Source organism: Corythoichthys intestinalis, chromosome 12 (assembly GCF_030265065.1).
Source record: "Corythoichthys intestinalis isolate RoL2023-P3 chromosome 12, ASM3026506v1, whole genome shotgun sequence".
In the NCBI taxonomy this organism is placed as follows: Eukaryota; Metazoa; Chordata; class Actinopteri; order Syngnathiformes; family Syngnathidae; genus Corythoichthys; species Corythoichthys intestinalis.
The window spans coordinates 9,777,668-9,805,450 of record NC_080406.1 but is presented as its reverse complement, the minus strand read 5'-3'; the positions used below and the strand labels follow the sequence as shown (position 1 = coordinate 9,805,450).

General features: G+C 39.4%; 2 protein-coding genes, 1 long non-coding RNA gene and 1 other non-coding gene across 5 annotated transcripts in view; 2 read left to right on the top strand and 2 right to left on the bottom strand.

Annotated features, from left to right (window-relative positions):
• Positions 1-6,779, bottom strand: part of mgat4a (alpha-1,3-mannosyl-glycoprotein 4-beta-N-acetylglucosaminyltransferase A) — a 100,284-nt gene extending 93,505 nt beyond the window's left edge. The window contains exon 1 of the mRNA XM_057851609.1: positions 6,103-6,779. Coding sequence (XP_057707592.1) covers positions 6,103-6,196 — 94 coding nt within the window. The 5' untranslated portion in view covers positions 6,197-6,779. The remainder of the gene's footprint in view (positions 1-6,102) is intronic.
• Positions 5,875-17,876, top strand: LOC130926610 (uncharacterized). Its single transcript, XR_009066258.1, has 2 exons — positions 5,875-6,561; positions 13,418-17,876. It is a non-coding gene; the product is annotated as an uncharacterized LOC130926610 (long non-coding RNA).
• Positions 7,922-22,323, bottom strand: creg2 (cellular repressor of E1A-stimulated genes 2). 2 transcript variants are annotated; one of them, XR_009066257.1, is made up of 5 exons: positions 21,848-22,323; positions 16,544-16,713; positions 16,183-16,296; positions 12,092-13,584; positions 7,922-12,060 (listed from the first exon to the last, which is right to left on the bottom strand). XR_009066257.1 is itself a non-coding variant. In XM_057851610.1 (4 exons), the coding sequence occupies exons 1-4, from the start codon at positions 22,250-22,252 to the stop codon at positions 13,443-13,445; spliced, it is 831 nt and encodes a 276-aa protein (XP_057707593.1). In that variant the 5' UTR covers positions 22,253-22,323; the 3' UTR covers positions 7,922-13,442. The 2 variants fall into 2 exon arrangements, 1 of the variants encoding a protein (XP_057707593.1); XM_057851610.1 differs by having other exon boundaries at positions 7,922-13,584.
• trnan-guu (transfer RNA asparagine (anticodon GUU)) lies at positions 21,631-21,704 on the top strand. The gene has a single exon. It is a non-coding gene; the product is annotated as a tRNA-Asn (tRNA).
• Positions 22,324-27,783: the final 5,460 nt, after the last annotated feature.

The window sequence follows — 27,783 nt, the reverse complement described above, 5'->3', positions numbered from 1 at the left end:
GTTTATTTTACGTAAATATGTCGAAGTACAATGCTAATCTGTTAGTGAATGTAGCTAGCGGCCGGCTGATGTAAACAGAGCTTTTTCGGTGAAAATTCTTGTGAATAAATCCTTAAATCCCTGAATTCTTTATAGATATGGAAATAAAACGGTATCGATTCTTGGTTAAAAGCAAAAAAAAAAAACATGCAGTTAGCGTTTATTTTACGTAAATATGTCAAAGTACAATCCTAGTCTTAGCGAATGTAGCTTGCGGCCGCCTGATGTAAAACAGAGCTTTTCCAATGGAAATTATTGTGAATAAATCCTGAAATCCCTGAATTCTCTATAGATATGGACGTAAAACAGTCTCGATTCTTGGTTAAAAGCCAAAAATATGTGCAGTTAGCTTTTATTTTACGTAAATATGTCGAAGTACAATGCTGTGAGTGGCTAGCAGCCTTCTGATGTAAACAGAGCTTTTCCGGGGGAAATACTTGTGAATAAATTCTTAAATTAATTAATTTTTTATAGATATGGACGTAAAACAGTCGATTCTTGGTTAAAAGCAAAAACATGCAGTTTGCATTTATTTTATGTAAATATGTCGAAGCACAATGCGGGTCTGTTAGTGAACGGAGCTAGCGGCCGCCTGATGTAAACAGAGCTTTTCCGGTAAAAATTATTGTGAATAAATCCTTAAATCCCTGAATTCTTTATAGATATGGACGTAAAACAGTCGATTCTTGGTTAAAAGCAAAAAAAAAAAAACGTGCAGGAAGCATTTATTTTACGTAAATATTGCGAACTATGATGCCAAATGCTAATTTCTTCCAATAATTTTTTCACAATGTTTCAAAATGCATGCATGGTACGAAAAATATAATAATTACCTTGAATCATCGAACAAATCACTCCTGAGACAATCCTTCCTGTTTGTATGCGGTACAGCTTTAGTACTTTCATCCTAAATCCCACATAGAATGCTGCATGTGCCGCTGCGACCGACTGCGAATAACTGAAGTGGATTGTGGGATACCTAGCCTGAAGGCTTTGCGCAGTGGCTGGCTGAATTGACCAGTCAATACAATTATGAAGTCTATGATTAGCCGACTAATCGTAAAAATAGTCTGCTGACTAATCAGGAGAAAATTAGTCCTTTGGGACAGCCCTAGTCCCTACCCAACCAAGATAACCTAGGTGAATTTACTTTTTTCACATACCTGTATTTCAAGGAAATGTCAATGTTTAGGCCATAAACATGTGTGTGCAGTTCAGCTCTAATACTTGAAATCTTGGGTTCTTTTCCGCGTACAATTCCTTGAGTTCAACATGACCTGGGCTAATGTAGTTGCTCGTTTTGAGTTTGCTCCACTATTACGTCCACAATGCCGGGACACCCCGGAGGTGCAGTGAGTGGGCCAGACTGGCAGTGTTCCAGAGCGCAGCCCTAAATCCTCCTTTTAGTTTTGCTCCGATCCCCAGGCTAGGAATGGCATTCAAATGAGTACAAACCACTATAGGTTGCGGAAACTCCAAAGTCCAATTCAATCAAAGTCAAAGTTCCCTGGACTGATTTCACAACTGTTCTAATTTAAAAACAAGCCAGTGCAGAAAAATCCTTTGTAGGACCCAAATTTAAAATGTGCGTTTGTACAAAAAAATTATTTTTCATATGCACACAAGTAATATTTGTTAATAAATGCCTACAGTTTGTGCTTGTGCACATTCAGCCTCATTTGCATTCGGAAACGCCTCCAATTGCAGCAAAGATGTTTGTACGGGCACAAAGAGGGGAGCAAAAAAAGAATTTTGCAGAATAATGTGAGTCTTGTAGTCAGAGTTGAGTTATAACCAGTTACATTTAATCAGTTACATTTACTTAAGTAACTTTTCCGAGAAAAAATGTACTTCTTAATGTAGTTTTACCACGCAATACTTTTAACTTAAGTGGATTTGTGACTTGCTCCGCTACTTTGGGCTGCACTACACTCATTTTTCCTCTTTATTTTAAACATTGACTTTAATTTAGCCAGATACCGACAGAGGCTGTCTAGGTTTCACCAGAGACATCGCATCAATAACCACAGACCTTTATACCAAAGGTAAAGTGGGGCAAATAAGTATTTAGTCAACCCTCAATTGTGCAAGTTCTCCTACTTAAAAAGATTAGAGAGGCCTGTAATTGTCAACATGGGTAAACCTCAACCATGGGAGACAGAATGTGTGTGTGTGGGGGGGGCAGAAAATCACATTGTTTGATTTTTAAAGAATTTATTTCCAAATTAGAGTGGAAAATAAGTATTTGGTCATCTACAAATAAGCAAGATTTCTGGCTGTCAAAGAGGTCTAACTTCTTCTAACGAGGTCTAACGAGGCTCCACTCGTTACCTGTATTAATGGCACCTGTTTTATTGAACTCATTATCGGTATAAAAGACACCTGTCCACAACCTCAGTCAGTCACACTCCAAACTCCACTAAGGCCAAGACCAAAGAGCTGTCGAAGGACACCAGGGACAAAATTGTAGACCTGCACCAGGCTGGGAAGACTGAATCTGCAATCGGTAAAACGCTTGGTGTAAAGAAATCAACTGTGGGAGCAATTATTAGGAAATGGAAGACATACAAGACCGCTGATAATCTCCCTCGATCTGGGGCTCCATGCAAGATCTCACCCCGTGGCGACAAAATGATACCAAGAACGGTGAGCAAAAATCCCAGAACCACACGGGGGGACCTAGTGAATGACCTACAGAGAGCTGGGACCACAGTAACAAAGGCTACCATCAGTAACACAATGCGCCGCCAGGGACTCAAATTCTGCACTGCCAGACGTGTCCCCCTGCTGAAGCCAGTACACATCCAGGCCCGTCTGCGGTTCGCTAGAGAGCATTTGGATGATCCAGAAGAGGACTGGGAGAATGTGTTATGGTCAGATGAAACCAAAATAGAACTTTTTGGTAGAAACACAGGTTCTCGTGTCTGGAGGAGAAAGAACACCATACCCACTGTTAAGCATGGGGGGCGGGGGGGGAGACATCATGCTTTGGGGCTGTTTTTCTGCAAAGGGACCAGGACGACTGATTTGTGTAAAGGAAAGAATGAATGGGACCATTTATCAAGAGATTTTGAGTGAAAATCTCCTTCCATCCGCAAGGGCATTGAAGATGAGACGTGGCTGGGTCTTTCAGCATGACAATGATCCCAAACACACAGCCAGGGCAACAAAGGAGTGGCATCGTAAGAAGCATTTCAAGGTCCTGGAGTGGCCTAGCCAGTCTCCAGATCTCAACCCCATAGAAAATCTACAGAGGGAGTTGAAAGTCCGTGTTGCCCAACGACAGCCCAAAACATCACTGCTCTAGAGGAGATCTTCATGGAGGAATGGGCCAAAATACCAGTAACAGTGTGTGAAAAGCTTGTGAAGAGTTACAGAAAACGTTTGGCCTCCGTTATTGCCAACAAAGGGTACATAACAAAGTATTGAGATGAACTTTTGGTATTGACCAAATATTTATTTTCCACCATGATTTGCAAATAGATTCTTTAAAAATCAAACAATGTGGTGTTCTGGGTTTTTTTCCCCCACATTCTGTCTCTCATGGTTGAGGTTTACCCATGTTGACAATTACAGGCCTCTCTAATATTTTCAAGTGGGAGAACTCCCACAATTAGTGGTTGACTAAATACTTATTTGCCCCACTGTAAATGGTTTTACTCCACTACAAGGCACTTATGCTCTTTGGACGGGTAATGTTGCAAGTGTTACTCTAGTCTGAATTATATGATTTTTATGTCACCTTTTTTTGGCCGAGCATGGTCATGAAATAGGTTAATACACTTGATAATAACAGTTCATGTAGTTGATGTTGTGCTGATAAAGCATTATTTTAAAAAAACAGACATTGTAAGCAATTACAGTGTTCCTGTGACAATACGATGTGGCTTTGAGAACGCCACAACTAGATGCTGGATTAAAAAAAAAAAAAAAAAAAAAAGAAAAAAAAAAATTTTCCAGAATAATACTAAGGGATTCATTTCGGCTGGATGTAGAGACTCATTTATTCTGTGTTACGCCCGCAGTGGTTCATGGGTATATGGGGCAACTATGAGAGTGGGGGTTGCTATTATTTTTTCTGTTCAAAAAAGGGGGCTGTCTCTTTGGCAGTGTTGGGAATATGCCGTTATTTTTTAAGTAACGGGGTAATCTAATAAATTATTTTTTTCCGCCGTTACAACACCGTTACCGTTACTGACGGTCAAAAGCGGTGCATTACTTACTCTGAATAAATTGAAGAAACTACCAGCTATAACGAGTCTACTCTGCTCTTTTTATTTGTCATCCAAGACTTGGGGTGCATTCAGGCTCGAGAATAGCGCACGTGTTTTGTGCTTTTTCTTTGCAAAGATATACCACACGGGATGTGCTGGCACTCTGCTTCTTTAATAGCACATATAACTTCAACATTAACACAAACATACGGCAGGCCGTGTCTCTAACTCAGTCCCGCATCATGTGAGGAAAACAATACTGGCGCCGTGTGCACTTTAGAGTGCCTCGGATAATTCTGTATGAGTCCAGGCTGTTTGTCCCTGCTCATTCAATTAGACAATCCTTTCCAAAGCTTGCGAACGTTTCTGTTTTTGCTACACCTGAATGCTAGCCTCATTCCCATCCCCCACTGTCAGCCAGCAAGAATTCTGCTTCCAACTTGAGGACGGCAGACGCTTTGAGGGTGACGGGAGGAGTAGGTGGACGAGGCTACCTGAATGCACCACCTAGATAGATGCGATGGAAGTGATTGTGATTGGCTGAGGGTTTGAGTCATGTGTCATGGTAAGCCAATCAGAGCCGGTGTTTTCACACACAAACCGGAACAGCGCGTGTGGCAAACACACACACGCAAAACAGATGCAGAGGGATATGATGGCAGAGTATTCAGAGGAAAATTTGTCCTTTACAAGGTGGAGATATAAACACTATTTCAAGTCAAAATACTTGAAGTACAGTAGGCTATGTCTACTTGACCAGTTGTCTCAGATTGTGAGAGTTAGATTTAATTGATTAAACTCACTTTATATTGTTTACTGCTGATTGTTATTTTATTATATTGTTTACTGTTTATTTTTGTTGGGAAAAAAAATCGAATTTTATTGCTTCGAGTATTCGTTTAATTAAAGTGGCGTTTGAATGGTTTGTTTTGAAAGTTTTTGCATTAAATTTTATTGATTAGGGTGGATACACTGCCCTCTGGTCTGCCTCCTTTCACATGCCTGAAACCAACTGCTCCCTGTTAAGACCAACGTAAGCTAAGTTTTTGTTTGAGCTAATGTTTTTTTTAATGCATTTGTAATTTAGTTTATAGGTATATTTAACCTATTTGTGCGGGATTATTTGTCTGAACCATTTGTCAATAGCATGGTAAAAAAAAAAATTGTTAGCATTTTATAGCATTTAAGATAGCTGACTATATAAGTTAGCTAATTGTTCTTTTGTTGGACATAGATCTTCATTTTTTTCTTTTAATACCGTTTGAGGCTCAGCTCAGGTATTTTAATTTTTCATGTTCCTTATCCGATTACTCGATTATTCGAACTAACTACTTCATTGATTAATCGACTACTAAAATAATCGATAGCTGCAGCCCTACTATATAGTAATTCAGTTACTAACTGTTACTTTTTTGAAGAAGTAGTGAGTAACTAATTAGTTTTTTAAAGTAACGTGCCCAACACTGCTCACCTATATTAGTCTTGTGTTATGTCATATGGGAAAGAAAAACGCAATTTCGTGTTCTTTGTATGACCTGTGCATATGAGGATGACGACAATAAAGCTGACTTTGATGATGAAAGTTTTAATGGAAATCTTATGAAAGTTTGAAAGAGTGTTTCTTCGTGTATTTCCTTTGAACGTTCTAGTAGAAGGAAAGTATTGATCGTGTCAGCGAACATAAATACTCCCACTTAATTTTCTGATTGATTTCGGGAATGGCGACTCACTGTACGTATCAAGGATGTAAATATCACGATTTGGGAGCCAATATTGTCGTCTTTTAAGCTAATTTTCAGGCCTCCTTCCCTACTCACGACTAAAAGAGCGAACGAATGGATGAACCTACCTTTGCCATTTTGCCAGGCGGTGTACCAGGACAAGCTGAGGAAAGACGTGAAGAAAATTATCGCAGTGGCCACAGTTCCATTTCTGAGCCTCATCTCATTTCAGCGAAGGCTCGCATGTGTCGTCGCCGTCCTCCGTGACTCGACCCCCGAGCGTACCCCAGTACTTGCGACAAGACCAGACGAAAAACGTGCGAACGGTTGGTTCAAAGCGCTGTCTTCCGCTTCATAGAGTGCTTTTACATGATGTATTAAAGACGGAGGGGTGGGAGAGTTAGCTGCCGGTGCGGTCCATTTCTCCGAGGGGGGGGCGGCCCCGTCAGTGAGAGTCACAAGCAGGAAGAAGCATTTCGGTTTCTTCTTGATGTAGGTAAGCCCGCAGGCGACGCCTCGGTACCGTTCCGGCGAGCAACAGATGAGATAACCCGTAAACGAGCTCCACTACTGCCGTACAAGTACAGGTATGTCCTCGCTTCTTAAATCATTTTCGGCTCTGCGTTCGACGCTCTTTGTTAGCCGCCGAGCTAAGATGAAACGGCTAATAGAATTGCGCTAATTTGCCAAACCAAAAAAGGCGCCCGTGCTTGCCCAGATTTTCCGTCGGAGACACCCAAAATATGTTAAATCACGTGCACACACTGGACACCAACAAGCTTGCAACTCTTTGGCGCTACCTGTCAGTTACTTTTCGTGTACACGCTCACTTCCGGTTTTACCTTTCAAAAGAATATTTATTTGAGTCTTTTCATCTTCTGTTCTGCTTATCCTCGCGAGGGTGTTGGAGCATATCCCAGCTAATTATATTATAGGTATTAGTTATTTATTTATTTTAGGGCTGTCAAACGATTAAAATTTTTAATCGAGTTAATTACAGCTTAAAAATTAATTAATCATAATCAGTGTTGGGCACGTTACTTTAAAAAGTAATTAGTTACATTACTCACTACTTCTTCCAAAAAGTAACTGAGTTAGTAACTGAATTACTCTATAGTAAAAGTAACTAGTTACCAGGGAAAGTAACTATTTCCGTTACTTTAAAAAGAACTTGTATGTCACCGAATTTGAAATTTTCTGAGCAGTATTCGAGTCAGTGGAATTGAGAAGAACAGACAGGTAGTTAGCAGCAGATTTGAATTGCTTACCACCAGTGCTTAATTTGTAAATCATAAGGTGCCAGAACGCAAAGTACATATGACAGCGCAGGGATGACTAGACACACACAGGTCCCGGAACACAGGCAAAAACTGCTGTCATAAACAACACGCAAATGCCCACTTGCCATCCTGTGGGACTTACAAGCCTCAATTTCAGATAATATCCATGGTATAAATGCTATGACCACAATTTACAATTATTACCTGACCAGCTGCTGCCACGGTAGTAGCCTTCTGCTTGGCTGGCTCCCCGTGAACCTGGCTACCTGCTGCGGCACTAGCCTCCTGCTGCACCTGCTTCTCACTGTTAGCATGTTTGCTGCAGCTTCCCTGTTCGCCGGCTGTGGCTTTTTTGACTAGTTTTGAATCTTCCTTTTTTTGAAAGAAAAACTGTAAATTCAATTGCCTTTTTGGCATGTTGAAATAATTTTTAATCCGATTCCTGGCTGCTTGCTTTCCAGATGCCGCCGAAGTTTTTTTTTTTTTTTTTTAATGTCGGGGAGGGGCGTAATTTGTCATCACCAAATCTCCGACTCTTTCAAATGACGTTTTTTTTTTTTTTTTTTTTTTTTTTAAATAAACAGCATACTATTCTTGGGATTTTTTTCTGTAAATGAATTGATGCACATTATTATTTTTTTTTTATGAATTTAAAAAAAAAAAAAACTTTTTAATGTAATATTTTGGGCTCTTATTGGTGCGCCAGCACGATGCTCCGATTGGTGGACTGCATAGCCGCCCGCCAGTGACTTGTTTGTTTTGCATTAGGGTGGCGGAAAGAAGAATAAAATGAGGGGGTAAAAAGCGTCAAGGTTCCTGTGTTATTTTCGCTGCCAAGCTTTCACCTAGCAAGTGTTACAATTTAAAGCAACTGTTTTCTGTTAAGCCCAAATTCTCGATGAAAAGTTTGGGCAACCATGACTTTAGAGTGGTGGTTGGTTTCCAGTGTTATTTAATGTGTGCTCCGTGCTTTATACTATTGCAAGTCATGGCGTAATGTACTGAAGAGGGCACCAGCTTTAAAGGAGACGATCGTTGCTTTACGCTCTCCTCCAAAACGCCCGGCATATTATTATCTTGAATATTTACACTCAAAAGGTGCCGGAACGGACGAAATAAGTCCCGGAACACGTGGAGTCTAAAATCAAGAAGTACCGGAACATGTTCCGGCACAAATTAACCCCTGCTTACCACATATGTCGACAAAAGCTTTGCCCCGGGACTTAAATTACACATTAAATGCAGGTTCTTTCCTTTAATTTCGACAAACTTGAAATAGTGTCTATATCTCCACCTCTTAAAGGACAATTTTTCTTCTGAATGCTCTGCCATCCTGACCCTGTGCATCTGTTTTGCGTGTGTGTTTGCCGCACGCGCTGTTCCGGTTTGCTTGTGAAATCACCGGCTCTGATTGGCTTGCCAAGACACATGACTCTAACCCTCAGCCAATCACTTCCATCGCATCTCTCGAGGGGTCGCATTCAGGTAGGCTGGTTTCCCGACAATTCACGTCACCTTCAAAGCGTCTGCCGTCCTCAAGATGGAAGCAGAATTATTGCTGGCTGACAGTGGGAGATGGGAACGAGGCTAGCATCAGGTGTAGCAAACACAGAAACGTTACCAAACTTTGGAAAGCATTGTCTAATTGAACGAGCAGGGACAAACAGCTTGAAGTCAGAAGTACGTGCGCTATTCTCGAACCTGAACGCACCCTAAGTCTTGGATGGCAAATCAACAGAGCAGAGAGTCGACTCGACACGGCTGGTAGTTTCTTCAATTTATTCAGAGTAAGTAACGCACCACTTTTGACCGTCAGTAACGGTAACGGTAATTAGTTAGGTTACCCCGTTACTGAAAAAAATAACGCCGTTACGTAACGGCGTTATCTATAACGGCGTTACTCCCAACACTGATCGTAATTAATCACAATTCAAACCATCTCGGAAATATGCCATATTTTTATGTAAATTATTGTTGGAATGGAAAGACACACGACGGATATATACATACAACATACTGTACATCAGTACTGTATTTGTTTATTGTAACAATAAAGCCACAAATGGTATTATTAACATTCTTTCTGTTAAAGTGATCCACGGATAGAAAGACTTGTAGTTCTTAAACGATAAATGTTATTGTTACAAGTTATAGTAATTTTATATTAAAACCCCTCTTCATGTTTTCGTTTTAATATATATTTTTTTTTAATTTTCAATCAATAGAGTTGATATAATAATAAGAAGAATAAAAATAACAATAATAAAAATAGAGTGAAAAGTTTTATGTGTATTTTGCATAGCTATTTTGATATGGAATGCCAGTTCATTTTGCATTGTTGTTTAACTGTGTGTCAGAATAGGGCCTCATTACTATAGACTGAAGTGCTTTTCTTTTTGTGAACATTATTTTTTTTTTTTGAGGGATAGGAATATTATTTTTGTTGTGCTTTCACTAAACAATACTTACGTTTGTTATGCCAATAAACGGCGCGGTCCAAAGAACGCCTGTGTTCACTCGCCTTTACTGTATAACATATACTGTTGGCAGTGTATCAAATACTTGTTCTCCCCACTGTATCTGTACATATCTTACCCAAAATACAAAAGAGACACATGATTACCACTAAAAGAAAGAAAACTTACCGAAATATGTGTGGAGCACAAATAGCAATTTCCATAGCATTGTGAATACAGCATAAACGTCTCACAACTACTAATTCTCCCACGTTTAGAAGAAATAACATGAGTATGGAACGGCGCTGCCCCCAAGCAGGCGGTGGCATTCTCTTCACTCTTAATGTCCATAAACGGCCTCATTGTAATCTGTTTGAGGCAATATGCGAGCGGGTCATTCATTGCATGCGTTAATTGCGTCAAATATTTTAACGTGATTAATTTAAAAAATTAATTTTACGCCCGTTAACGCGATAATTTTGACAGCCCTAATTTATTTATTTTATTTTTAAGCTGTGCTGTTTAGCTGCTTGACTCGGAGAATGGGAATCTGAGTGTCCTATTGGTCTGAACAGTGTTAATGTATCACATGCTAAGGCGTATGTTTGCATAGGGACGGTAGGGACGTAACACTACCAACTTTTCAGGATGCTGAAATTGTCCCCACCAACTTTTAAGCAACCTTATTTGCATTATACAAGGAGTTAAGCTATAAAGGTAATTTAGATTGTCATCCCATGTGTTGTTAGGATAGAATTTAACCCACTGTAAATATCATAGCTGGCTGATCGTCACTTCCTCTTTTTTCGCAGTGAGACGAAAAGTGGTAAACAAACATTGCCATTTTCAAGATAGCAGGCTTGAAATAGCTACATTAAACTGAAAACATAACAAAATTAAATTAAGGGGGGGCGTGGTGGGGTGAGGGGAGGGTCAAACAGAAAGGTAAGATGATACGCAGAGCTGTTTAATTGTTAAAATATCTCAAATCCTCCCTGGCTCGGCTGGAATTTGCATACACTTTTTGCAATTTAAAGTTCATCTGATTAGCCTTAACTAAACTGTTGTTCCATTATGTAGGCTTTTATTTTATTATATATGCCTACAAGTAGAATCCTGGAGTTTTTTTTAAATACCCAAGGTTTCCATGCTTTTATGTTGGTGTGCTCTATTGGTGACAAGCAGTGTAATAAATAAAGTAAATATAAAGTTCTACTCTGGTTTCATCACCAATCGTCTCTAACTTTATACACAAGCCCTTGCCGGAAGTACTGCCAGTGTGAAGAAGCGGTACCTTTGTTTTCCAACAAGTGACAGCGACTCCATCTATGTTTTGTTTCATTACGCCCCCTTGTGAACATTTGGTGTAGCACAAAGACGCACTGTACTCACACCTCGTTTTACATTTTAAACTAATCTTGTGTACTTAAGAAAGCGAAAAGAACACCATGTCTGTAATAATTTGTTAACATGATTTTTTTTCCCCAAAACTTGTACGTTCTAGTCAATGCCGTTTTGCTGACTGTATAATTAAAGCAACACAACGTAACTTTTCAGTTTTGGTCGATTTTAGAGACATAGGTGGGCAGAGGCGTTAGTGTTTTGCCTTAAGGAAGACTGCGTTTCCCATTAGGACTCCCGCACAGTGTCATAAAATCATGTCACCTGCAGATGAATACACAACATTTCTGTTTCCAGCGGCTGTGTGAAGGATGAAGAGTAATGAGGTAATGAATCCAGTTGTGGCTAAACAATAGCATACGACAATGTTGATGATAAAAACACGTCTGATTTTCTACCATATCCCGCGCCCACCACAACTTCCGTTGTGGGGCGGGGGGGATGGTCACGACAGCGAGTGAAAGCCGGGTAAATATTTATTCTTCCCATTCATTTAAAATGGTGTTCACTTTGTTTAATGCCATTGACGGCCATGTATGTCGATTCTACTGATGCCAATGTACTTGGATTCCATTGACGCATATGTAAGTTGATGCCATTGCTGGCCATGGATGTCCGAATTTCCCATTCATTTTCAATGGCAAAAAAAAAACAATGTCCCCAACAGGAAATAACCAGATATCAATAGGACGTGTCCTCCAAATGACCTGATATGACCAGGGCTTGTCCCCCAAATGACTAGATATGAGCAGTACATGTCCCCCAAATGACCTGATATGACCACGATATGTCCCCGAATGACCTGATATGACCCAGACATTTCCCTAAATGACCTGATATGACCAGGACACCTCCCACAAATGTCCTCAAATGACCAGACATGACCACAACATGTCCCCCAAATGTCCACAAATGACCTGCCATGCCCAGGACATGTCCCCCAAATGACCTGATATGACCAGGGCATGTCCCCCAATGACCTGATATGATTAGGACATGTCCCCAAATGACCAAATATGACCACAATATGTCCCCCAAATTACCTGATACGACCATGACATGTCCCCAATTGACCTGATATGACCAGGACACCTCCCACAAACGTCCCCAAATGACCAGATATGACCACGACATGTCCCCCAAATGACCTGATATGACTAGGGCATGTCCCCCAATGACCTGATATGATTAGGATATGTCCCCAAATGACCTAATATGATTAGGACATGTCCCCAAATGACCTGATATGACCAGGGCTTGTCCCCAAATGACCTGATGTGACCATACATGTCCCCGCAATGTCCCCAAATCAACAGGAAGTGACCTGATACTGTCCCTGAAATGTCCCCAAATCAACCTGGGCGGGGTCAAGATCTCAAACTCCAAACAGCAAAGTCCCATAGTAATTTCTCCAGTAATTGCAGTTTCTAGTTCGTAAGTGTCCTTTTATCTTAATAGCCTAATTTTTTTTGTCACTTTTGTTGCTCTGCCATCTTTGCAAAATTTGTGCGAAAGCGTTCGCATCGACTTCCGTCTTTATAACAAAGGGAAAGGGAGAAGTGAAAAATGCCGTACGGCAGTCAGCACATTTGTAGTTTTTTGTGTGGCAGGGCTCCTGCCACCCTCCTCAAAGTTAATTATTGCCGGTGAAAGCGATACAGACCTCCTCAAGAGGTGTCATTCTACTAGTTTTCAGTCGACATATCACCACAAATATTATAAAAAAAAATTTTTATAAAGGTTGAAAAGTTACTTACTGTTGCTTTAATTTAGTGTGGGTATGATGTATATTTTAAGATAAACGTTTTATTCAGTGTATTCAATTTCATACTTTTCATTTTTAATCACCAGGATGCAAAATCAAAACCAGTCAAACATTAAACATAATTTGTCGCATTCCTTGGGAATAAAAGGCACAATCAATGTCTTGAAAAGCAAAAACACACATAGCCATGGCACACTCGAGAGTGGATTGCTGGCCTAAAAAATACAAAGTTATATAAGATGGCAACAGTAGCCCTGCAAACTCCAACAGTGGAGAATCAGGACCAATTATTTTTACAGCCCCTCAGCAGTCCAAAACCCGCAGCAAAGTCCAGAAATAGTCCCTCCCAGCCACTATTCTCTAGTTACACACACCGAAACTCAATTATTACCTGAATTTACCAATAGCCTGATCAGGTTCTACCGGTTTCCATCTGACAGTTTAAACTCTGAACTCCTTTACCGTGACAACCACCTTGGAAATATTTAACAGACTTGGATTTGTCTCTCTTGTATGAAGTAATGTGACGTTTTGTTCCTAGGCTGAGGAAGTACACAGCAGGTATTTTAGTAGGGGGTTGCTTTAAAGTACTCCTCCAGCGGAATGAGTGACGTGCCTCCGATCCAGTCCTGTAGCCACACTTGGATCAGCTCCAGCTTCATGAAGAACCACTTGTGTCCCACAGGCCACTTTGCCATCACAGGATGCCTAGAAGTGACACAGTGACATTTCAAAATAAAATAAGTTGTACAAATTAGTTGTCCTGATCATATTTTTGTACCCGAGTACCGAGCCGATAACTCGGCAATTTGTTAGTTTATATGATAATTTATTGGTAAACATATGTTTGCTTCTATTGGGTTTAGGGTTGTTAGGGGTGGGAACCTCTGGCTACCTCACGATAAGATTAGCGATACAAGGCTCACGTTAACGATGATCTCACAATATGGCGTTACAAGAATTATCGATAAATCATACTTGGTGCGCACCAGAAAGTTTATCGGCCACGAACCGCAGGTGCTAAAAATGATCATACAGGATTTAGTTGAGCTTGACTTCAATCTTGGACTCAGCTATAAAGCATTACTTGTACATCGTCACCATTACGTTGTCTCAGAAGGACATTTAAAATCCATTTTGAAGTCTTGCAGTCTACTGTGGTATGAAAAAGTATCTGAATATTTTGGAATTTGTCACATTTTGCATTAAATAACCTTCAAATGTGAGCTGATCTTTGTCAAAATCACACAGATGAAAAAAACAGTGTCTGCTTTAACTAAAATGGTAAATGGTGTTATACTTATATAGCGCTTTTCCACCTTTCAAGCAACCCGAACATTTACAGGTTTTCATATTTTAATGAGGATATTATGCAAACAATGACAGAATGGGGGAAAAATAAGTATGTGAACTATCACATTCAATATTTTGTGCCCCCCCCTCCCTTTGGCAGCAATAACTTCAACCAGACGCTTCCTGTAGCTGCAGATCAGTCTGACACATTGATCAGGACTAATTCTTCTCTACAAAACTGCTGTAGTTTAGTCAGATTCCTGGGATGTCTGGCATGAATCGCTGTCTTTAGGTCATTCCACAGCATCTCAATGGGGTTCAAGACTGGACATTGACTTGTTCACCCCAGAACGTGTATTTTGTTCTTCTGAAACCATTCTGAAGTTGATTTACTTCTGTGTTTTGGATCATTGTCCTGTTAGAGCATCCGTCCTCTTTTCATCCTGATAAACTTTTGAATTCACTCTTCCATTAATGATTGCAAGTTGTCCAGGCCCTGAGGCAGCAAAACAGCCCCAAATCATGATGCTCCCGCCACCATGCTTCAGTTGGAATGAGGTGTTGATGTTGGTGAGCTGTTCCATTTTTCCTCCACACATGACGTGAGCAACTCCCAAACAATTCAACTTTGGTTTCATTAGTCCACAAAATATTTTGCCAAAACTTATGTGGAGTGTACAAGTGCCTTTTTGCGAACATTAAACGAGCAACAATGTTTTTTTTAGACAGCAGTGGCTTTCTCCGTGGAGTCTTCCCATGAACACCATTCTTGGCCATAGTTTTACATATAGTTGATGTGTGCCCAGAGGTATTTGACTGTGCCAGTGATTTCTGTAAGTCTTTAGCAGACACTCTATGGTTCTTTTTTACCTCTCTGAGTATTTTGCGCTGAACTCTTTGCGTCTTCTTTGGTGGACTGTGCCAAACTCTCCATTTGTAGACAAATTTTCTGACTGTTGATTGATGAATATCTGGACTTTTAGAGATGGTTTTGTATCCTTTCCCAGCTTTGTACAAATCAACAATCCTTGACCGCAGGTCATCAGACAGCTCTTTTGACCGAGCCATGATGCACATCAGACAATGCTTTTCATCAAGACAATTCTTACCAGGTGCGTGTTTTATAGTGTGCAGGGCAGCTTTAAACCACTCATTAGTGATTGTGCACACATCTGACTTAAATTGTTTGGTAAAAATTGGTTTCAATTGCGCTTTAGGTCTCCTTAGGCAGAGAGTTCACTTAATTGTATTACCCCTTTATGTCATTGTTTGCATTCTAACCTCATTAAAATATGAAAACCTATAAATATTTGGGTGGTTTTAGTTTACCTGGAACTCCAGACTCACCACTGTCCCAGCGATAGTCTGGCGACCGTTCCGCGGATGAAATTTCCAGGGCGGAGCAAACAGGCAGCGGAGTGGACCAATCAGCGACAGGCAGGCGTGACGTTGGTAAAGCGACAAGAAACTTTAGTGCGTTGAAATAAACATACGAGGAAATCGGAGAAGTTTATTCAACATGGCTAGCGCGAGACAGACTGTTGGTTTTAGCGACTCTATGTGTTTTTGGTCATTTAAAACTGAATTTACCGTGGATTGGAACATATTCTCGGCTCTATCGTTCACCATCTGTGTTGTTGTGGAGACGACTTCGATGCGCAAGAGTGATGTTGCTCGTTAAGAACACATCACACAAATAAACGAATCTGAGTGGACGGATGATTTTGTTCTGGCTCGAGAGGCCAAGAAGGAGCTGGGTCCCAGACTCTTCTCACGGTGTTTGAAAAATGCAGGGAGAACAGTCTGGTCATGCCACGCAAGGTTTTAGTTAAAGCGGACTGTTTTTTCATCTGTGTGATTTTGACAAAGATCACATTTGATGGTGATTTTATGCAGAAAGTATGAGAAATTCCAAAAGGTTCAGATACTTTTTCATTCCACTGTATCTGTGCCCCATTATTGTATTAAGTCTAGAGATGCCCCTGTTTGTAAGTGGGCTTTATTTATGGTTACCTGGAAAACATGGCCTCTTTGGCGAAGGCGAGCTCTTCTGGGCCGACCGCCATCATTTTGCCAGTTAGCGTGAGACGCGCACATCTGGGGTCTTCTGGATCATACACCATTTGTCTGCAAAACAACGTACAAGCTAATGAGAGCCAAAGCAAGAGCTGGAATATTGCTTGTGGTCAAATTAAATGCCAGTGATCATTCACTTCAAAGGAACAGTCATTCAACGTTAGTTATTCTGGTGGTACATCCATCCAGCTATTCATTTTCAATACTGCTTTTCACTGTTGGAGTATAGTTGCTAAAACTGCAAGAGCATCAACTTTTAAAAAATGCTGAATTTCAACAAATCACTGTGCATGCTTGCCTGCAGAAATCCCTCTCAGCCTCTGAGAAAGTGATGGAAGCGTAGGGGTTCATTTTCAGGTCGGACACAGTATTATCCATGGGTGTCACATAAAAGTAGATGACCCCTGTGCTGTTGTCCATTGGTCCATCACTGATGGAGAAAATGTTCCCAAAAGGAAGACCCTTAATCTATAAAAACACACATAGATAAATGTAAAGAAGTGCCATTATTACACTGAATGGAAATAGAGTTGATACAGCCGATAAAATTCTTTTAAAATGATTTCGGATAATATCAACAGCGGTTTTGGTCCAATATGCATGTTACCTTCATCATGAATGTAGAAGTCTTCTGCATTTGTACAAGGGCTGGTCACAACTTAGCACAGCAGTTATGCTTCTTGAAATAGTAGTGCAATATAGTAGGGCTGCAGCTATCGAATATTTTAGTAATCGAGTAATCGACTGAAAATTCTATCGATTAATTGAGTAATCGGATAAAACAAATATATTTTCAGGTGAAGAGCAATTATAGATATACATGAGAAAACAAGACATTTTATCATTTTCAGTCAATCAATGTCTTTATTTTTGATGTATATTGTTGAAAACAGCCAACAATTGCATCTCAGATGTAACTAGAATTTTAGAAAATGACTAATTCACTGCTTTCACTCAAAAAACCTTTAGATCTTATTTTAAAAAAGTATATACATATATATTATATATATAAACACACCTAAAAATGCCTTTACGCTTGATAACACACATCACTTAAAAGTTAGGATTTTTTCCCTCGTTTTTCAATTGAATTTCTATTTGTGTCAAGCCATTTTTAAGTTCTAGTTAAGTTTTAAGTTAGTCTAAACTGTCAGTCCTGATAGGATTTTGAGTTTTTCACTGTTCAAAATAAATGTATGATACAGGCTGTATTGGAGCACATTAGGGACTAGTCCTACTTGGTGTTTCATCCAGCAATGACTACTGAGCTAAAATTGATAGTTAGCATTATTGAGTTTTTATTTGACACCCTCATCACTCCACAACGCTATGTTATGTTAAAGCCTGTATGTAAGACACGTTAGCCACGCATCGAAAGTGGTCTTAATTAATTGAAACCTAGCCCTCCGCAGGGCTAACGTAAGGTGAGCTAGTTAAGATGGCGGCTGTTTGCTAACGCAGCCCAGACGCGGCCTAGTCTGTCATTGTGCATCTATTTCAACATACATGTGATCTCTATGAGACTCATTGGACGCTACCTGCAACTAACGTAGCATGTGCGGGCTAGTATTTAGCAACGTCGGCGTCGTTTGTAGCGGTTGTCGGCTGCAGTAAGTTATTTTTTTTTGCTTCTTCCTCTACGCACGTGACATTAGCGCGTTGTCCCGCATTAAAAGTAGTCCGAGCAAAACGTGATGCTTAGAGCTGTCAAAATAAACGATTACTCGAGGTGAATAAAATTACTCGGATCAGTTTTTAAACTCGAGTTACTCGAGTTGCTCGAGTATTCGTTTCAGTTCTACAATATAGGCACTTTTCCCAAAACCACGGTTGAAGGTCTCTTATTTAAAAAACAAACATTTATTTGGAAAACTTAGTAGTTGTTACATTTATCATTATTAAAGCATCCAGTGGGGCACCACAATACAATTAGCCGTAATATGTTAAGTCCACGACTGTATATATCGGTATCGGTTTGATTTCGGTATTGGATTTTTGGAGTTGGACAATATCGGGATATCTTTATCAGTTAAAAAGTCATTATCAGACAATAAAAACACAACAATAACTTTGAGAGTTTAATGTGTACTGGCGGCAGTAACAGTCAGAACTTCCAAAATTCCAGGGTGTCCCGCCCAATCCGGGACTGTTGGCAACCCTATTGTTTCATGACCAAGTTTCCTAGCTCCTTTACTCGCACACTGGCAACTTGAGTTTCAAGTTTCTTGAGCTGTTAGCTTAGGAGTAAAGGTATGGAGGTAGATTTGTGTTTTATATTATTCAATCCCAAAAAAATTGCTTCAATCAAAATATATATTTTTAATTAGGGCTGTCAAATGATTAAAATTTTTAATCGAGTTAATTACAGCTTAAAAATGAATTAATTGTAATTAATCGCAATTCAAACGATCTATATAATATGCAATATTTTTCTGTAAATTATTGTTGGAATGGAAAGATAAGACACAAGGATATATACATTCAACATACGGTACATAAGTACTGTATTTTTTTATCATAACAATAAATGACAAGATGGCATTAACATTATTAACATTCTCTTAAAGCGATCCATGGATAGATAGACTTGTAGTTCTTAAAAGATAAATGTTAGTACAAGTTCTAGAAATTTTATATTAAAACCCCTCCTAATGTTTTCGTTTTATTAAAATTTGTAAAATTTTCAATCAAAAAAGTAGCTCGCCATTGTTGATGTCAATAATAACACCATGCTCACTCCCCAAACCCATAAAATCATTTGGTAAATTGTGTTATACTTTCCAGCTTTCAAGGCGCTCAAAGCGCTTTACACTATCTCGCCATCCACCTACTGGTGACGCAGCACCAGGAGCAACGTGGGGTTCAGTATCTTGCTCAAGGACACTTAAACATGTTCATCAGGGCGAAGAAGCAAACACACAACGTCTGGGTTAGGGGACAACTACTCTACCACTGAGCCACGCCACCCCATTTGGACCCAGGTGCCAGCAGAGGGCGGCAAACACCAAAAACAAGTAACAAGCGGACATTACACTGCTGTCATCTTAATCTGTTTGAGCGGGGCATGTGCGTTAATTGCGTCAAATATTTTAACGTGATTAATTAAAAAAAATAATTACCGCCCGTTAAAGCGATAATTTTGACAGCCCTATTTTTAATTAAAAAAATGTCACATCAATCAAAAAAAGGTACTTCCAAACTTTTTCCACTTCAATAATAATAATTTAAAAAGTTCAAATAAAAATAGTATTTTCTTAAAAAAAAAAATTAAATATTAAATTTAGGAGAGCGATTTTATTTTTGCAAATGATATGATTTTTTTTTTTTTTTAATTAAAGCTACTTTTGGGGGGATTGAATGATTTAGACACAAATGTCCTACCCTAATATGGCTAAAACATTAAAAAGGATTGCTTCAATAAATTAAAAAAAAAAAAAAAAAAAAATTGTGAAATATTAAGTGTTCAAATGCAAATTTTTGAGTCTCAAATATTTTTTTGCATTCAAAAAATTTTTCTATGATTGAAAGTTATTTTAGTTGAAGTAATTTTTCTTTTGAAAATAATTTTTTGTTTGAAGCAACTTATTTTTTGATTGAATAATAAAGACAAAGTGTGGCCCAAACGCAAAACAATATTATTCATCATTATAACATTATTTCAACCCCCCCCCCCCCAAAAAAAACTAGTATTTTTTTTTTTTTTTTGAGTGTTTTTTAATTTTATTTTTGCGTTTCACTTTTTTTTTTTTAAGTTGCAGTGACTTTTTTTTAAATTGGAAATGTATATTTAGACTGAAGCAACTTTTTTTTTTTTTTTGATTGGAGCAACTTTTTTTTAATTGAATAATAAAGACACGAATCTACCACCATACAAAGGTAACAGCTGTTGTGGCAGCCATCAACAGTTCAAAGGATTCAACATTTTATAGTTATTGTACAGGGCAAAATTAGCAGCTTTCAGTAGTGTACAATGTATAACTAGAATTCTAAAAAGATACACAATAAAATAATCAAGAGTATTTTTTGAATTTCATTTTTGAAAAAGCTAAGCAGTGTTGGGCCCACTTGGTTAGGAGACCACTTGGGTATGCCGGTTGGTTGTAAGCCTTTTTCACTGTTTTCTTGCGAGAAACCATAAGGAGCAGTTCTCATCTCACCATTTACAGTACACAATAATTATAGATTAAATATATTATCATTGTTGACTGAACGTAACGCCTTATTATCACACTTACATGCATAAGCGTATTTTCAAGGGGGTGTGGGGGTGTAACTGACTTTCCTATACAGTATATGATTTAAAAAATAAGAATTTTCCAGTAAAATATTGTCTATAAAAGTTGTAAAGCAATGAAATAAAAAACAATCATTTGCTATGCTTAGCCAAAACCACATTTTTCAAATCTAAGCTTTCAAAACCGACTACTACTGAGCAAGAACCAAGGATTGAAAATGTGGACCATGAAACGCTAGAGACCACCGTCAAAATGGTGAGCGGAGTTTCATTTTGCCCCACAAAAGACGCTAATTGTACAACAGAGCCACCACCGGTGTCTTGCCAATGTAGTTACCCCCGTCAAAAATTGTGTCCTCTGGCCGCGCACACACATATGAGTTATAAGGGTTATCGACTTAAACAATTAATTGAAGCCAGAAAAGAACCACAGTTATATATTTTGGACATTGACGTTTACTAAATTGGAGAAACTCCATTCAGGACTTGAATTACGGTAAGAACAGTTATAGGTCATCCTACGAGTAAAACAGTGAAACATTGCCTTTTTTAACGTTCAATACGCATGTTACGGTATACAACAGGGAATTTTTTTTTTTTTTTTTGATAGATGGGCCATGTTTTAAAACCTCGTAGATAACTACGTCACCAAAACACAGAAATCAAGCAAATCAGCACAGTGCAGTGGCTCCACTCAGACTGGGGTAACTACATTGGCACGACACCGGTGGGCGTACCATATTCAATGGATGACGATCTTGGCGAAAGTATGGCTGAAGCAGCCGGATTTTAGAATCCATCTCAAGAATGATGGGAAACAAAAAAGCTAATTTTCAACTTATAATAAATATTCTTGTAAGTTAATTTTATTGCTGACACTGCGCTTTGGGGTCATCAACATATTGTGCCCCCCCCCCCCCCCCCCCCCCCCCCAAAGTCAAAACTCCGCCTATGCTTATATGTTTGTTACGTCACAATGCGTTTTATTTACAAAGTGTCATTTTTTAAAAAGATTTCGCCATAGAAAAAGACCGACGAAAGTACATGAATGACTGTTTTTGTATTATCTAATGTGCAACAGTACCATGTGTAAATCTATTGAAGTGTTTTCTGCCTGTTCTTAACAACATATGATCGTCGTTGAATACATCGTCTCTGTGGCGCAATCGGTTAGCGCGTTCGGCTGTTAACCGAAAGGTTGGTGGTTCGAGCCCACCCAGGGACGTCACGTTTTTAGTCTAGACAATCAGTCACGAAACAATGACATAATTTATCTACCTCCACCTAAGTTTTCTTTGACGGTGTTCTTTGTGTATTTTTAATCTTAACACACAGTGAGAGTGCACCTTTTCCCCACGCGAGTGCTACCTTGTCTTGGCTAGAAATGGTGGCCAGGGTACCCCAGTCGCTGCTATGAGCAATGTATCTGGCTGTTCTTGCAGTTTCCTGGTGCGGGGGAGGACCGCTGCCCGCCACAGTCACCTTCTCCGTCCGATAAGAGAAGAGGCGAGCGGAGCCCTGCGCCGGACTGGAGTCGCCCTCGGGCTTCATTCGCTCCCCGGGACTCTCCTCTCCGCCTGCCGGGTACGCCTGCTTCCACAGCCCGCCGCCGTCCACCAGCAAGGCCGGGGCGACCTCCTCCGATAGGTCGGCGTCCTCCACCACATCTTTGGAGGAGACCGCCCAGGAGACAGAGTTCCGCAGAGTGTAGCTCGCACACACGGCCAAAAGACAGGCCAACTGTGGTAGAGTTAAGTAAATAATGCTCCTCATGAGTTCTCTCAACGATGGCGCTTTTCTCAAGTAGTTTACATGCGTACGTCCGAGCGTTTCATAATCGTGAGCTGCCCTCTGCTGGTGCGTTACCGTACTACATTGGAAAATCGGACGCTGATTGGTCCATACTCTGTACCACCAAATGTTGCGACTGAGCAAAATATAAATAAAGTTTCCTAAAAAACAAAATATGTTTAAAAAATATATAACGTAAGCCTGCAAGCAAATAACGCCCCGCCCACATAAAATGTTTACAATTGCCTACAGATGCCATAAAATGCTGGCACACTCCTATTTTTGTCCAAATGTAAAGTAACTACTCAACTCACTTCAACAATGTGTGGTTCCTTGGCACTAAAATGCCACAAAATGACAGCAAATCCCTACTTTCGTCCCAAATAAATAAATAAATAAATAAATAAATAAAAACTGAGCTTACAGAACCTTACCTGCACACTATTAATGAAATGTTTTAAAGGGTTTTACATAAAATTTGCAGTACTTAAAAACATAGAACACAGGGTATATTAACCCTTTATAAGGCACGTATTGACTGCCATTGACGTCTATGCTTGTCAATAGAAGATAAGAGGATACAAAGCCTTTATTTGTCATTGGTTAAACTAAACTTAATTAATTTGAACAATAGTTAAAAGAACTCTTGTTATGTGCCAGAATAACACTCTAAAGAGTAGATTTGCAGGTAGGGACAAAACACTAACAACTTTTCAGGATGCTAAAATTGTACCCACCAACTTTTAAGCAACCTTATATGTATTGTATATTGAGTTCAGTTATGCAGGTAATTTAGGTTGTCTTCCCAGATGTTGTAAGGATCGAACTGACCCTACCGTTATTACCTTTTCACTTGCTGAATACGCCGCTCCATTTTTTTCCCTCCTCAAACGCATGTTTGATTGGCTGATAACTTGACCCAGCCCTGACACGCACACTCAAGATCACACTCACACAGCCCCGACAGACATACATGTCGACAACTCCTCCGCCCCTCCGCAGACGAGGGATATTAGTTTTTTTCAGCCAGCAGCAGCCACTGTAAGTATTTTAAAAAGACGCCAATGTTGTGGAGGTGGGAAACACACCACTAATTTTGCAACTGAAAGTTCGACCTGCATCAGAGTTAGCATTAACTGTGAACTTGCTAACCTGCAAAACTCGACTAGGAAGCTGCTTAGAGAGAAGTATCCTTCTGTGTTTTCTACTATTAAGGTTAATTAAAGTGTGAGAAATATAGTGAACTTTAGAGACAGATCCAAGAACCGCCTAGTTGATTTTGGGGCGTTTTGGAGTCATTTCCTGTTGATTTGGGGACATTTCGGGGACGCATCCTGTTGATATAAGGTCATTTCCTGTTGAAATCTTGACATAAAGTACATTACCGTCAATGGTTTTGACATGCATGGCTGTCAATGGCATCGACTTACTTGGGCTGGGCTTACTTAGTTGGCTGTCATGGTGTGTGGTCAAAAATCACTAGAACCTATGTTTTCCTGCCATTGAAAATGAATGGGAAATTTGGACGTGCATGTCTGTCAATGGCATCCCATTAGGAATGAATGGGAAAATTTGGGGAAAATTCTGTATACAACTTCCTGGATTTTTTAAAGTGTAAATTATGTGATTTGGTCAAAAATTATAAGTCCCGTTTTGAAAAATTATTATTATTATTATTATTTTTTTTTTTCAAAAAAACCCACGTTTATAGGTAAACCGTAAATTTTGGTGGGGGTCATTCAAAAAATTCCCTGCGGCGTGCGAGAATTCCGGTCATTTTGATATTTGAACGGTGCCGGTCGGTTCAGTTTGGGCTGTGCTGCGCACTGAAAAAATGCAGAGATTAAGATGCGGAAATAAAGTTGAGGAATTTTATTAGATGGGCTTTGTCTTGCAAAGCTCCCATCTAATTATAGACCCTACCCATGTGACGTCACAACTCCGCCCTCCTGACTGGTGCCGCCCAATTGTCCGTCAACACATCGTGTTTACCTGTTACGGCTACGTACATTCCTCCTATTTACGGCGTGTTTTTCTGCTCGTTAACATTAATAATCAAAATGGTGAAGGCGTGTGCGGCGGTCGGTTGCAATAACAGAGAAGATAGACGGAGAAGACGGAGAGACTTGAAGTTCTACCGGATTCCGAGAGACCCGGAGAGAAGAGCGAGATGGGCTGCTGCAATTCGACGAGAAAACTGGGCTCCAAACGATTACCACAGATTATGTAGTAGTCATTTTATATCTGGTAAGATGCATTTAATATATATTTAGAGGGTTTTGGGCTGACAACCACAATTAAGATCATTGCTAGGCTAATCGCCAACAACATACACGTATGTATGTAGTGAGAGTGCTATCGCTAAACCATATAAACATTAAAAGCCCAAGCTCCATTGACAAATGACATGAAATACATTAGACTTGACAGTGGATGTTAGCAAGAACAAAAGATTTTGAATTGAAAATTTCGTAACTCACCTTTCCAAGCACAAGATAGATTCCTGCCGAATTTTCGTGGACGAGGACCTGTTTCACCCAACCAGCAACGAAGTATTTATAAGCCTCCAAGCTCTTAAAGTTTTTCAAACTTTCGTGAGAATAGGCTGATTTTGTGTGGACAAGATAGTTGTAAATATCAGGGTAGCTAGCAGATGTCAGGCAAAGACGGCGAAGACAGCGGGTCGAAAAACATCGATTTAGGCATCAAATATGGATCTGGCGAATGGATAAACTGAAGCTTTTCCACATAACGCCTTTTATGCAACGCATCCAGTGAGTTTACGGCATCCGAAAGCACCGGGTCCTCCATGAAATACATTATAAATTGCTCGATCAATTGAGACCATTGATAATAGACACAAAATGACGGACAATGGGGCGGAACTATACAGCGATCACGTGATTTTGTGACGTCGGTGGGTAGGGTCTATAGGACCTTCTCGGTAATGATTGGGGAATTTTCCTCCTCATAGACTTCTCTGTCTTGTGGGGTGCCACAAGGCTCTATTTTAGGGCCTGTTCTCTTTGCACTTTATCTCCTACCTTTAGGATCAATTATAAAAAAACATATCTCCTTTCATTTTTATGCTGATGACCTGCAGCTGTATCTCCCCCTGAGACCCAACGAACAAACTGCTCTCACTAAATTAATGGAGTGCATATCCGATGTGAAGCAGTGGCTAGCACAAAACTTTTAACTGAATATATAACTTTTGGCACACCTTCTATGTTAAATGACCTTGAGCCCAACTCTGGCACTCTGGCTCCCTTTTTTAAAACATGTTAAAAATCTCGGAAAGATATTCGATAGCAGGCTCAACTTTGAAAAACAGATTAGTTCTGTTGTAAGAGCAAGTTTTTTCCATCTCCGTCTCTTGGCCAAAGTGAAGCCTCTTCTTACTTGCCACGACCTTGAAAAAGCAATTCCCGCTTTTATAAGCTCAAGGCTGGATTACTGCAACGCACTTTATTTTGGTCTTCCCAAGTCCTCAATTTCTCGTCTCCAACCTGTTCAAAATGCTGCTGCTCAATTTTTAACAGATACACCTAGACGTGAACATATTACCCCCGTGCTATCATCGCTCCACTGGCTTCCAGTCCATTTTAGAATTGATTTGAAACTTTTACTGTTTGTTTTTAATTCTATTAATGGCCAGGCTCCTTCTTACTTATCGGAAATTTTAACCATCCGTAATTCTGGCAGGACTCTTCGCTCTACCGGCCAACTTCATTTGCACGTTCAGAGGTCCAAACTCAAACAGTGGGGAGACCGATCTTTTGCGGTTGCTGCCCCAGGTTATGAAATACCCCTAATTTTCGGACTATAAACTGCTACTTTTTTCCCTCATTTTGAATCCTGCGGCTTATTTGATGATTTATTTGGGTTAATAGGTAAAACTTTTTTTGAGAGCGGGATCATAAGACTGTCATAAGAACGTCATAATTATGACATGATACTATCATGGGCATTACTGAATGCTTATGACAGATGTCAATATGTGTCATGTGGCATAATATGTCACTAACTCCATTTATGTCTAGCTCATATCTTGTACGTCCATTCAAAAGTGAGATAATTTGCTGGATGACACTAACCGACATCTATTATAAGCATTCAATAATGCTAGTGTCATGTAATAATTATAACAGTATTATGGCACCACTATCCCAAAAATGTTACCAAATACAATAGCTAGCAATTAATGAAACAACTGGAACAGTAACTGAAGAAATAATTAGCACAGAACATGAATTTTGATTGTTATTTACATCTGTAGTGCCGCAATGCATGCTAGGAGGAATGTTGGACGACAACAGTGTTGACAGCAGGTGGCAGCAGAGGTTGACTGTCTCCCCCAAGGGAGCAGTGATGGCCAAATGAAGATTTTTGAAACAATAAGGCATTGCAGCCAATTGGTTCAAAGCTTCATGGTGGTTCATTTGGTTTCATGACAGTCTTATAATGCCTTTGTCAAATGAAGTGTTACCAGTTAATATCTTTTGGTGGAAATATCCCATAATAAAATGAGGACAACTGCGGCTTATAGTCCAGTGCGGCTTATCTATGAACAAATGCCGTTTTCATGTCAAATTTGGTGGCTGGCGGCTTATAGTCAGGAGCGCCTTATAGTCCAGAAATTACGGTAGTCTTCCCCCTGAAACCCGCACAACTACGAATTTGGGCCTTTTTCAATCTCGTTTAAAGACACACCTTTTTCGGCTCGCCTTTCCCCCAGATTAGTTTAGCCTGGTTTTATTTCTTAAGGGTTTTTTATGTTTTCAGATTTTATCTGTTTTATTTGCTGTCTTTTATCGTGATGCGTTGTTTCATTGTAAAATACTTTCCTGCCTTTTATTTACTATGAGCCATGTTTGTCTTTGTTGTAAAGCACTTTGGGGACCTTTCAGGTTTTGTAAAGGGCTATATAAATAAATTTGATTGATTGATAATTGTATAAATAAAACACCAAAATTATTGGAATGTTGGATTTTATTAATGCCACAAGAAAGCTTCAGAAGAATACTTTTACTTTATTTACCAGCGACTTCATTCTTGAAGGGTGATAGAAATCAAATCAGAAGAAGTAATTGACTATAATTGTATTATTGATGAAACCAGATAAAAGTACATTAAAAATAGTTAGAAAAAGTCAAAAACTCACATTCAGAAATATTTATATTGAACTGGTGGTTATTTATAATAAGTCTAGTGAAAATAATAAGAAAACTTTACAGTATATTATAGTCAACACACAAACCACTGGCTAGAATTAGAAATAAATTCTAGTTGAGCTTTTCAGTCCATTTGTTTGTAGAACTGCATGACAGATTACTCTGATGGTCTAAAGACACATTACTGCAAAATGCAGTTACATTTTACAGTTACATATTATTTGCAGTAGCTTTACAGTTAGCTTGGTAGAACATGTGATTTTTTTTTTATTGTTTTGATATGAAACAAGTAAATCTTGCTTGAAATTTGTCTAGGTGAGCTGCATTTTGCCAGATTAT

What these genes read in the sequence shown, in the direction of transcription:
- creg2 (XM_057851610.1), bottom strand. Translation starts at nt 22,252, where the DNA reads ATGAGGAGCATTATTTACTTAACTCTACCACAGTTGGCCTGTCTTTTG. An exon ending in CCATTTCTAGCCAAGACAAG is followed by an intron (nt 16,714 to 21,847) that starts GTAGCACTCGCG and finishes GTGTTTTTATAG; the next exon opens with ATTAAGGGTCTTCCTTTTGG. An exon ending in GCTGAGAGGGATTTCTGCAG is followed by an intron (nt 16,297 to 16,543) that starts GCAAGCATGCAC and finishes GTTGTTTTGCAG; the next exon opens with ACAAATGGTGTATGATCCAG.